General features: G+C 39.9%; 1 protein-coding gene across 2 annotated transcripts in view; it reads left to right on the forward strand.

The window, feature by feature from the left end:
* EPHA7 (EPH receptor A7) overlaps window positions 1–12,360 on the forward strand; it is a 185,139-nt gene that overhangs the window by 67,760 nt on the left and 105,019 nt on the right. For both annotated transcript variants that reach the window (XM_050949232.1, XM_050949233.1), the window contains exons 4-5: window positions 6,541–6,696; window positions 7,578–7,913. In XM_050949232.1, coding sequence (XP_050805189.1) covers window positions 6,541–6,696; window positions 7,578–7,913 — 492 coding nt within the window. The remainder of the gene's footprint in view (window positions 1–6,540; window positions 6,697–7,577; window positions 7,914–12,360) is intronic.

Here is a 12,360-nt window from a genome sequence, read left to right on the forward strand (position 1 = left end):
TATTGGTGTTGTATGCCTACAATAATGTTGGCTAGTGATGCAGAGGAGCCACCATCTGGTATGAAGGAGTCAAAGGACAGAGTAACTCTCCTTGGTTGTAGCAATGCATCAGGCTCTCACAAATGTAAGCTCATGGTTATTGGGAAAAGTGTAAACCCAAGGGCATTCAGAGGGGTGAAAATATTCCCAGTGATCTACTGTGGCAACAAAAATGGATGGATAACAACTAATCTATGTCTTGAGTGGTCTGAGAAGTATTTTGTACTGGAGGCAAGAGCCCATTTCATCTCAGTAGGTCTGGATCCGAAGTGCAAAATTGTACTAATTCTCGACAATTGCTCTGCCCACCCTAAAGCAGAGCTGCTTTTCAAAAATAACATGGTGGGACTGTATTTACCCCCAAACTGTACCTGACATTCAGCCTTGTGATCAAGGTATTTTATGATCCCTGAAGTGTATGTACAGGTCCAAGTTTATGCACCAATTGCTAGTATTGCTTAAGGATGGGAAGAGTTTGACAACATTTAGGAAATAATTTAACCTCAAGGATATGATTTGGACACTAGCTAGAGCCTGGAAAAGAGTAATTCCTACTCTGAAGAATGGATGCCACAAATTGTGGCAAGGCCTAATGTTTAAGGACAATCCTGATGTCAATGACAAGTGCGAGTTCACTGGATTTGAAGGGTCTGAAAACCAAAAAATTGTTAGTGAGTTAATGGAGTATACCAGTGGTATGTCTCACGCTGTGGTACTTGAACTAGTCAGGATTTGGGAGAGGAAAATTTACTAGACTGGATGAAAGTCGACACAGATGCACCAATTGCTAATCAAATGATGGATGAAGAAATTGTGCGAATGGTACAGCAGGGAAAAACCAAAGATAAGGAAGAAGCCAGTGACGGTGATAAGATGATCAGGAGTATGTCACAGAAAAAATGTCTGTCAATAAATACATTCAGTTGGCAACAAATTTAATAGAAGGACTGGAGCAAAGACATTTCATTTCTGAGCAAGCGATCATGTCTTTCTACGTGATACGAGAAAAACTCATTAAAGAAAAACCAAAATACATGAGACAAGCCCCGCTGGAAGTTTGGTTAAAGGTAGCAAAGAGGAGTGTGGAGCAGCACTCTACGGTCAGAAGTCCTGTTGCCTCCACTTCACCTACTCCGAATATACCTACAGCAGAGACCCTAGATGTAACTTGAGTTAGCAGTTATTGTCACATCACTTTGTAAGGAATCATTTTAGATGAGTAAATTATAGATTTGCCTGTATTATTATCTATTTATTTTTCATATTTTATGTTTTTATGCTTTATCTACTTATTTCTATGTGCCAATACAGTAAAATTGGGTAACAACACTAACACCGTAAGCCTTGGCTAGGCGGCCTTGGAAGCGTTGTTCAGTTTATTTACCTCAGTGGTGAGATAAATGTAATAAGAGACCCATAAGCACGGGAAGTAGGGGTGCCAGAGGGTGCTGCAGCACCTCCAGGCTTTGCACCCAGTGGAGCCCTGCTGCCGCCTGGGATCCCAACTGCTGGCCGCCCTGCCTGGGGGCGCCAATGCAGGCCCCAGGGTCCCAGCCGCTGGTCCCTCTGCTGTTGCCCATGGTCCCAGCCGCCATCTGCAGGGGCTCTGCTGCTGCCCAGGGTCCTGGCCACTGGCCTCCACTCCTGGCCCTGGCCCGGGCCTCCACAGCTGCCCCCAGCTGGTCCTAGCCCAGGGCAGTGAGGTGCTCAGAGAGGGATAAGGCTGAGACCAGAGCTTGGGCGGCTGCGGAGCCCTGCAGCCGATGGCTGGGACCCCGGGCGGTAGCAGAGGTGCCAGCAGCTGGGACCTGGGGCCAGTAACTGGGACCCTGGCTGGCAGCAGAGCAGCCTGCTGTTGGGATCCCGGGCGAGGAGCTGACGGCTGGGACCTGGGGCCGGCATCGTAGCCCTTGGTCAGGGGGCTGGCGACTGGGACCCTGGGTGGCAGCAGGGACTACAGGCAGGGGGCCACGCTGGGCGCAAAGCCTGGGGTGCTTCAGCACCCCTGCATCCCTACTTCCTGCACCTATGGAGAGCCGCTGGCACTCTGCATTGACCTCCTGTGGTTTGGAAAATTCTCTGGTTTGGCACCAGTCAGGTCTTGAGGGTGCCAGACTAGAGAGATTCACTCCTTAAATTCCCTGTACAGCCATATGTGTACTAGGAGATACCCAGAGTTACTGCGGTATGATACATTGGAGAGGGCCTCTGGAGACATATGTTCTGTTCCCAGCTCTGATGTACTATTTGACCTTGGACAATTTGCATTAATTCTGTGTGCCTTTGTTTCCCCCTTTCGGGCTTTTTTCTATTATTTCTCTTCAGGACACAGGCTGTCTTTTCCTACATATTTATACAATGCCTAGCACAATGGGGCTCTGAGCTTATGTCGGGCCTCTAGGTGCTAATGTAGCATGAACAATAATTTTGTTGTTTTGCTCATCATGCACTATGTGCCACATTTAAATGTGACTCCTGTTATTTTTTTAAACACAGCAAATTGTCTTTTTCCCATTTAGGACCACCACATATGCAAAATCTTAAATTTTAAAACAAAGCTACTTGCTACCTAGGCAAAGTATCAAAATATTGAGAGATACGGGATCAAAAGCAAACTGGGGATTAAATTGAAATCATCACCTCAGCATTGGCTACAGAGTAGCTGTTACAAAAGTATAATACTATATATAGCGGTCTGCGGATAGCATTAGCATTTCTTTGGTAAATGGTTATTTACAATTAATGAGAGACACAAGCTGGGTGAGGCAATATCTCTTATTGGACCAACTTTTGTTGCTGAAAAAGGTAAATTTTCCAGCTCCACAGGCCTTTCAAATACCATCTAGAGATGTTAGTCATTTTTTCTCCATTAGATCAAAATATATATTTTAATGATTTATAAGTTAAAAAAAATAAATTTTGACAATTCAGGGGGATTGGGTCAAGGGGAAAAACAATCAATAGATAATTTCCTGTCTTAGCTTAAAAGAACAGAAACCAAATTTAGAAAGGAAAAAATAGCAATAAGCTAATTTGTTTCTTTAATTCCACCAGAAAAAAGAGGAGCATTGCCCTTTTTAGTATAATATATGGTACCTTGAAAATATCCCTTTTTAAATTTCTTAAAACTTTTTTGTGTGTGATATTGGTATGTTTGCTATTAGACTTTGTGGTAGAATCAGTTGAAAGCACCTTTTTAAGGCTGTTAAGGAATGCATTGCAGGAATAATGTTGCTCTATATTTATGGGGTGCTTAAGCTGAAGGAATAGTAATTAAATGCCATCACATGGGCCTCTTATTAGAACTAAAGATGATGGAGATAGTAGTATGATACAATAAGTGTCTGATCCTGCTGCCTCTGGTATGCACTGCACAAGAATAAAGAGCATTCACTTAGACTAGTAGCAGACATTCACATCCTTTGATCTATAATAAGAAATGCACACTTACTTTAAATAACAAGTGACTGAGCATATACATGTCTAGATCAAGCCATCAGGGAAAAAAAATGTAAAGGAGTTTTCTGTTTGTTTTGTTGTTTTGTCTGAAATCTCTATTTTCTTTTGGCATCTTTGCTTTGTAATGTTCCCTGCTGAGAGGGACAGACTGGATTCACAGTAGGCATCTGTGCCTTTCAAGTTGCTCTTTGCTCTGCAGAGGACTGCATGCTGGAAGATGCAGAGTGTTTGTCCAATGCTTTCCTCATCTTCTGAGGAACTTGACTAGCTAAGACAAGACAGGAAACTTATTATTTGGTCAGGTGGCTGGATCTTAATTGAGTGTGCTGGAATAATAGACGTAAGTTTAATGCATTAATATTTATTTATAGTTCATATTTACAAAACAGTTTAGCATCTGTGCCCTTCATCCTTGTCCTGGAAATCTTGGAATAATCTTGAAAGAGGAAGAAAAAGACTAATGCTGCATTAAATTTGAACTCCTAGCATAATCTGAAAACTCAGTGTGTCAAGTTTATCCAAAGGTTTGTTCCAAAATGCTCTGATGAATGCATACTAAGGAATTCTTGTTAGATGTTTGTTTTTAATGGTTCTATATTAGGAATGTTACCTGCAGGGATACAATCAATGACAGAGAACATATATTTTCCAAACATAGGGCTAAATCTCTTCTGAGGTAAATTAATGCAACTTCATTGACATCAAGCAGATAATTTGACTTAGAACCCCTGCTTTTTAAACAGGACAAACTCCAAAGTGTCATTATGATTATTGTCTTTTGGACCTGCTTTTTCTGTAGAAAATTGAAAAAAATCAGAGGTAAATCTTCAGACAATTTTTCATTTGTTTCATGTGTAATGAACTAAATCAAGAGTGGATTTTATCAGTCCAAGTGAGGAAAATTTGACCTGTATAATTTATATCCGAGTTGCATAGTACTCCTATACATTAAGTGGAATTGAATGGCTACTACACTACAATGCACCTGATCTAAAACCTGCTGAAGTTTACATGACTCTTTTTTCATTGATTCTAATGGGTTTTGAATGAGGCCCAGTGTTTTTAGACCATGCCCATAACTGTGGTATCTGATCTCCAAAATCACATGTAAATATTTTTAAATCAGTAACTCAGTACCTGCTGTGAGACAGCCTCACCAATCAAATGTGAATGCTACCAGAGCAAATGCTTTTTCTGTGGATTTATAAGGACTATTTAACTAGCTTTTCCCAGTGAAGATTTTAACACCTGATATTAAGCTTCACCCACAATACATTTTTCACACACATAAGCAGTGGCTTAGAGGTTAAATTGTCTGTGCTGTGGTTGCCTGATTTATTGGAGAACAGAACTTGAATGAAGCTGTGCAGTTGAAAGAGCCTGAGTTTCCTGAACAGCTTTTAGAGGAATTCTGCACTTTTGCGTGTTTTCTGTTGACAGTGGTTGCTATATTAGCAAGTGTGCCCCTGTAACCTTATTCACTTAAGGTGAAATGGGGTCATAATCTGTTTACCATTGGTGGCTTTTTCCTTTGTTCAGTACGATGCAGCCATCCTCCATTTGAAATATTCCAGCAGGTTTGGGAACAAGGAGGATTACTTAGAAAATAATCTGTTTAATAACCTGTGCAGGTTGATTTTCCACCCAGTAGTTAACTGAAGTAAAGGTTAAAAATACATCCATTAATCACATTCAGGTAAGTTTTTAAATGTTTTTGCTCTATAAGCAAGAAAACGCATTGTGATTGGTTTAATAGAAAATAAATGCTGGTGATTGAAAATGTGTTTAAAAATTACAGTTTAATAGCTAGTACAATAATCAAGCAAGCAAACAAATATTGTAACTTCACAATGAGCTAGTTTGTCCATAGCCCTTTAGTGAGTGCACGGGGTGGGAGTGGGGATCCAGTGAGCCATTCCTCACTCCTTATACTCCAGGCACAATTGTCCAGGACAGCCAGAAGGACCAGGCTCCATTTCCTACTGGCCTTAGGTGCTGGTTGGGCACCCTGGTGAAAACAGACTGCTTAATCCAGAATGAGGAGGGATTTGATAGCTGCTTTCAACTACCTGAAAGGAGGTTCCAAAGAGGATGGATCTAGACTGTTCTCAGTGGTACCTGATGACAGAACAAGGAGTAATGGTCTCAAGTTGCAGTGGAGAAGGTTTAAGTTGGATATTAGGAAAAACTTTTTCACTAGGAGGGTGGTGAAGCACTGGAATTGGTTACCTAGGGAGGTGGTGGAATCTCCTTCCTTAGAGGTTTTTAAGGTCAGGCTTGACAAAGCCCTGGCTGGGATGATTTAGTTGGGGTTTGGTCCTGCTTTGAGCAGGGGGCTGGACTAGATGACCTCCTGAGGTCCGTTACAACCCTGATAATCTATGATTCAATGATCTAGAAGAATGGGGTAGCATGCACACTTTGTGTACTAGGGAACTCTGCAAGATATTGTGCCTCCCCTTGAGGGATGTAGCTAAATGCCACCAAATGGCCCACAGTGTACCTATAACACAAGTACCAGTACTGATTGAAGCCGTGATTTTCATTCTGTTCTATTAAGACTTTCAATGTATTTGAACTTTTGCTGAGTTAATTTACCCAGTGGTTCATTATGCCTGTAGATATGCACTTCTGAGGCCAGATGGTTAGCTGATTTAAATTGGAGCTATGCTGATTATACCAGCTGAGGTTCTGGTCCAGTTTTAGTTGATTTCAATGTGTCTGAGTGGAGAATTTGGTCCTAGCTGTCATATTTCTTTAATCTTCACAGTCAAAATACTTGGCCACCAGCTGCTGGTCCAATTGTAGTGTATGTTTGCATTGCAGCTCATGCCACTAAATCAAGTTAATGGCACAAGATGAAGAATAATATATATTTGTCATGATGTAGCTGAGCACAATGCCTTGCTTTTGCTGAAGTAATTTGATGTCAACAATATCAGTGCTGTGGAAGTGTACACTCTCCATATAACTGAGATGGAGAAGGAAGCAGGGCAGATGCACATGCAAGTGTATATCTGAGATTTTCTTCTTCTCCCTTAGCATGTGGCCGAGGATTCTACAAATCATCTTCTCAAGATCTACAGTGCTCTCGCTGTCCTACTCACAGTTTCTCTGACAAGGAAGGATCTTCCCGATGTGATTGTGATGATAGCTATTATAGAGCACCTTCTGATCCACCATATGTTGCATGCACAAGTAAGTCAGTCATGGATTTAATAGTGAAGGATGTTGCTTAACCAACAGGGTGCAGCCATTTGTAGTTTGTTCTCAGTACTTACAATTGGCCTTCAGTATGTTTGCAAAGTAATAAATGAAACTGATAAATGAAATTGAACTGCAATGGGAAAATGTACACTGAATATAGAATCAACATAAATATAATTTCATGTTTGCCCGATGTAACCTTGGAAAAGAAGTTGCTGGGTAAATACATAACTAGACATAATAGAAAGAATGCAGGCATGGTTTTCCTAAAGTCTTAAAATTGTCACAGACTGTATGCCTAATATGATACTACACAAAAATGAATTGAATGCAAAATGAAAAGTAACCTGTGTGGATTTGGACTTTGATTGAAATGTAATGGGATCTAGCTTAACATTCCATCTGCAAATAGACTAACCTGCACAGATTGGTGGTTCAAGTAATGAAGGTCTCCAAAATCCAAAGCTGTACCCAAATACGGCTGTAAATCAATCAGAGCTGATTAAGGAATGTCTAAATGCATTCTGTGCTGTTTACTTAAAAGGGAAAAAATCCCCATACTAAAACTGTTGTAAGAGTAAACTTCTGAGGTGTGTTAACTGATCCTTCTAATTGCATAGAGGAAAAACAGCCAAAGTCAGTTGCAGTAAATACACAGACAATTGTTATCCTGATTCCTTAATGGAAAATAAATAAAGCTTCTTGCCAAGTGAGGTCAAGGAGGCTTTTATGTAGTTTGTAGTAAATCTAATAAAATGTTTATGTGAAGAAAAATGCTTCGTCAAGTTTGAGCCTCAGTAATTAAAACACTAAGTAAATGTCCCTCACTGATTTTATGTATTTACATTGTCCTTTTTGTGTGTGTTACAAAGGACCTCCATCTGCACCACAGAACCTCATCTTCAATATCAACCAGACTACCGTGAGTTTGGAATGGAGTCCTCCTGCCGACAATGGGGGAAGAAATGATGTGACCTACCGAATTTTGTGCAAAAGGTGCAGCTGGGAGCAGGGTGAATGTGTTCCCTGTGGGAGTAACATTGGATATATGCCCCAGCAAACTGGATTAGTAGATAACTACGTCACTGTCCTGGACCTGCTGGCTCATGCTAATTACACTTTTGAAGTGGAAGCTGTAAATGGGGTATCTGACTTGAGCCGTTCCCAGAGGCTCTTTGCAGCTGTCAGTATTACCACTGGTCAAGCAGGTAAGTTTTCATGACTCACTGTGAGAGCAAGAGAGACTGTGAACCAGCAAAATGCGGGTGCAGTTTTTCTGGTTTATGTTTGATGGATTCTATCTCATGAATCTTTTCATTTTGCCACCTAATTAGCATATATTTATACTATATCATGATAACTTGCTACCTTTTCTCGGCATGATAATTGCTTTTGGCAAATAGCATTTTACAGAATGTATTTATCTTCATACTTTTATACAGGTTCTCTTGGGTCTGTACAAAAATTCTCTCTTCTACTTAACTACGGTTTTGGTGCTACAAGGAACTGAAGAAAAAATACTGTGTGAAGGTTCTTCTGCATAGGTTCCCTTTCTGAGTATTTTAAACTTGTATTAGAATCCTGGAAGATGACTTGTGTATCTGACACTGTTTTCAGCATTCACGTGTTCCCTCAGGATTACGCTTCCAATTTGTCCAGATATTTGATGATGAAATTCAGTGAGAATGTGACAGTTATTCTTTGTCTCTTATATTTATTGTAATCTGACAGGTAAAATGTCAGGGAAAATAAAATCAAACTAGCATATTGCCCAGGGGGGAAAAATGTATCAATTTTCTCCATGTATAATAAAAAAAATCTAGGAAATCTCATATCAGGATAGTGAAATGGTAAATTGCTTGTTGATTAAAAAATGGTCTTATGACCCTACTGGATTTTGCTTTGTGGCATGATCTTGGGACAGTGTAGTAACCCTGCTAGGAAACTAACCATCTGAGGTTTAAGCAGAAATCTTAACCTGTGCAGTAATTACATTTGCTGGGTTTCTGAAGGAATTCTAAGTGGCAAATAGGAAATGAATGTGTATAAACTGATTTAAGAAATAATGTTAAGTAATGTTTTAAAGTATTTCTCATAATTTGTGTTTTTAGCTCTTTTTATTGATCATCATAATCTGATTTTTTTAATGCAGATATTTATTATTTTCTATGGAAGCATTCACTGTACCAGTTCATTTAAACATCGTCTACCCACTTTGGTCTCCATAGTGAATTGAAGGGCTGGGGGGGGTGGTCTGTGGAGATAATTAAGAAAAACAGCCTTGAAAATGAAAAAATGATTACAATCTTTTCAATGAAAAGGGGCTATACATTTATCTAATGCTGAGATTGTCTGTGACATTTCTAGGTTCTGTGGATCACAGTCCTCAAATGTAGGCTTTGTCAGGGTAGTTCAAGTCTCCCCACATTGATCTGCCAATATACCTCATTTCTTGCCTATAGGAAATCTCTGTTTCCATGTTCATTCAGCTTTTGGCCTTTCTGTTGAGATTATGAATGTAGACTAATAACTGTCCAAAAGTTACCCCATTTTGGCACCCTACTTTGCTGCCTTTAAATCACTTGCTCATGGTTTTTGAAGTTGCCACCAGTTTAATTAAATGGCTGTCTCATTTCAAGCAAACAGATGGACGGTCGGTTCAGGACAGCTTTACATCTATTCTGAACTATCCTATGGTGAAGAGAATTAGAGTTCTCTGGTATTTAGCTGGCGAAATGGACTTCCATTATATGTACCTTAGTGATCCAGTAGCACACTAAATATGTATGAGGAAGTGTGGTCCAGTGGCTGAATTCATAGCTAAGGAGGTGGGAAAAGACTTATTAGATTATCTGTTCTATCTGTCTGCCAATATAGGATTGTTCCTAATACATTTTCTAGTATTTTCATAGTCATGGATTTATAGATTTTAAGGCCAGAGGGGACCATTATGATGGTCTAGTCTGATATCCTGCGTAACACAGGCTATAGAATTACTCCAAGTGATTCCTGCATTGAGCCCATAACTTCTACAATAAATGCTGTAACTCATCCAGAAAGACAGCCGGTCTTAATTTTAAAGTGTGTAAGCGGTGGAAAATCCATCATGTCTCTAGGTAAATTTTGTAAGGGCACAGGAGTCGAGAGACCTGGATTCTGTTTTTAGTATTCTTGCTCTCTGTGACTTGTTGTGTGATCTCGAGCAGGTCACTTAAGCCAACATTTTCAAGTGTCCACTGATTTTGAAATTTCAGTTGAGGTTTTGGATGCTCATTGCTTCTGAAAATCAGGAGCTAGATATCTCTGGTTGGGCAATCAAATAGTGACACAGCATAGGTCCGGTTTTGAAAGTTTGTCTTCCAACTCTGCGCTGCAGTTGCCCCATCTGTAAAATGGAAACAATACATACCCATCTTTTAAAAAGCACTTTGAGATCTTGTGATGAAAAGTGCTAAATAAATGGAAACGATTTTTTCTCTCTCAACTACAGAAATCCTTTTAAAGAAAAGACTAGTTCCTTTTAACATTTTTCAAGAACAATTATATTCACAGAAAAGGAATGTTCTCATTTACATTGTTTTGTAGCAAAAGGTTTTGCTGCATAATGCTGATTTCTTTGGTTAAGTGAGGGGGGGAGGATATTTTATATGGAACAGATTGATGGCTATAATTGAAAATGGAGGGACTGGTTACACAAAGGAGAGTGTAATGCATCTGTGCTCCTATTTTATTTTTACCATGGAGAGAAGAAAAATGTTAGATTTATTTATAGCCAAGTAAACTAGAATTCATGCAGCTCTCATTTGTTACTGGGACTCTTCTATACTACTTGCAAAAATGATTCTCTTTGTATGCCTGTATTAGTTTTTGTTTGTGTAAATGTGTATCTGACTAAACCCTTTGCACTTTCTATTGTGTTGTCACATTAGGTGGTTATACGTAATAACTGGGCATACCACAAGCATGGAATCTTGCAGTAAGATTTGCCCTTTTTGTGTTTTGTTTCAATGAATGGATCCCTGGGGCTATCTTCCCAAAATTCAAATAATTGTGTAATGATAACATGAACTCATTTATAAAGAAATGAGGTTGCAGAATACTTTCTGCTCATTAATCTGCTTTTATTCTCCCACGTATAACAGGACGTTAATGGGACAAAGAGATCACGTCAGGGAAGGGGATGCCAAGTTGGCTAACATAGAGGGGCTAGATGTTTAAGATCAAATTATTTGTTTTTGTGAAATAAATATTGGAGGAGGAGGTAGGTAAGTGGATAAACTGCATTCCAGCATCACAATGCTCGCAATACGTATGTGTGATGCACAGCTGTTGGATCTTGTGTTTAGAACCTGTGGTGTTATAGGCTGTATCCAGAGCTATGCAGCCTACTTTACAAAAACACAAAAGAACAAAGTCAGAAGTGGAAATACAAAAAGTATGTTAGCCCGCACGTGTGAGCTAGCAATTTCCAAAGAACATGAATCTAAATTGAGGTTTACTGATATGAAATGTGCAAAATAAACTCTGATCCTGCAAGCTGATCTATGCAGACCCCAGCGGTCGCCAATCTTGTAGGAGTGGGACCTACTCCAGTATAAGCCCCAGACACAGTGGATGAGTGCATTGGCGAGGGAAGCAAAGGAGTGGTGCACGACCCACCTTGTGGGGGCATGTAAGAAAGTTGTTCATGGAGGGTGAAATTCACCTATGTTTTTGCTAGGGGCTACACAAGGCTTATGCACCATTTAAGACTCCATTAAATCATCAAAATGGGACTTAAATGGTGCCTGGACCTCATGTCATCTGTTTGCATGCAGGCACATTTCAACTTGATTCAGCACAAAACATAGGGAGACCAAAGGAGTTGAGAGAAGAAGCAACCATTGTAGCTTTTAGGGTCAGCCCACAAAGGAACCCTTTTGGAGAACCACTGTAGGTCCTAAATGAATGGCCTGTTAGTAGTATACAGCATATAAGATTGAAAATGTTACAAAATCAAAAGCTTTTATAATAGATCAAATATATGAACTTATGTATTGGTAATTTGCTTATAGCCCTCAATTTCTTTGCAAAATACATCAATATTTTTTTTGTATGTAAATGTATGCCAGTTAACTAGAATTGATACTGATAGAGAATACTGGACCAAAATTTAATCACCTGATTCCTGCAGACAATCCCACTAAAGCCCATACAACCCTGTTTTCATTGTTGAAATGCTGTTTGGATCCAAGAACAGACTTGCATGCAACAGCTTGATGCCACTGAGAGCTTTGTGAGTGCACTTGGGAATGCATTTGTTCAGATGTAAGTTACAGTAAGGTTGTCAAGGTTCCTTCCGCACTCTGAACTTTAGGGTACAGATGTGGGAACCTGCATGGACATTCTAAGCTTAATTACTAGCTTAGATCTGGTATCGCCACCACCATCCAGAATTTTCAGTGTCTGGATCACTCCCTGTCCCCCCAAAACCATCCCCTCCCTGGGTAGCCTTGAGGGACTTCACCAATTCCCTGGTGAACACAAATCCAAATCCCTTGGATCTTTAAACAAGGAGAAATTAACCATCCCCCTCCTTTCCCCCCACCAATCCCTGGTGAGTCCAGATCCAATCCCCTTGGATCTAAAAACAAGGAAAAATAAATCAGGTATTAA

Source organism: Gopherus flavomarginatus, chromosome 4 (genome assembly GCF_025201925.1).
Source record: "Gopherus flavomarginatus isolate rGopFla2 chromosome 4, rGopFla2.mat.asm, whole genome shotgun sequence".
Taxonomy (NCBI): domain Eukaryota; kingdom Metazoa; phylum Chordata; order Testudines; family Testudinidae; genus Gopherus; species Gopherus flavomarginatus.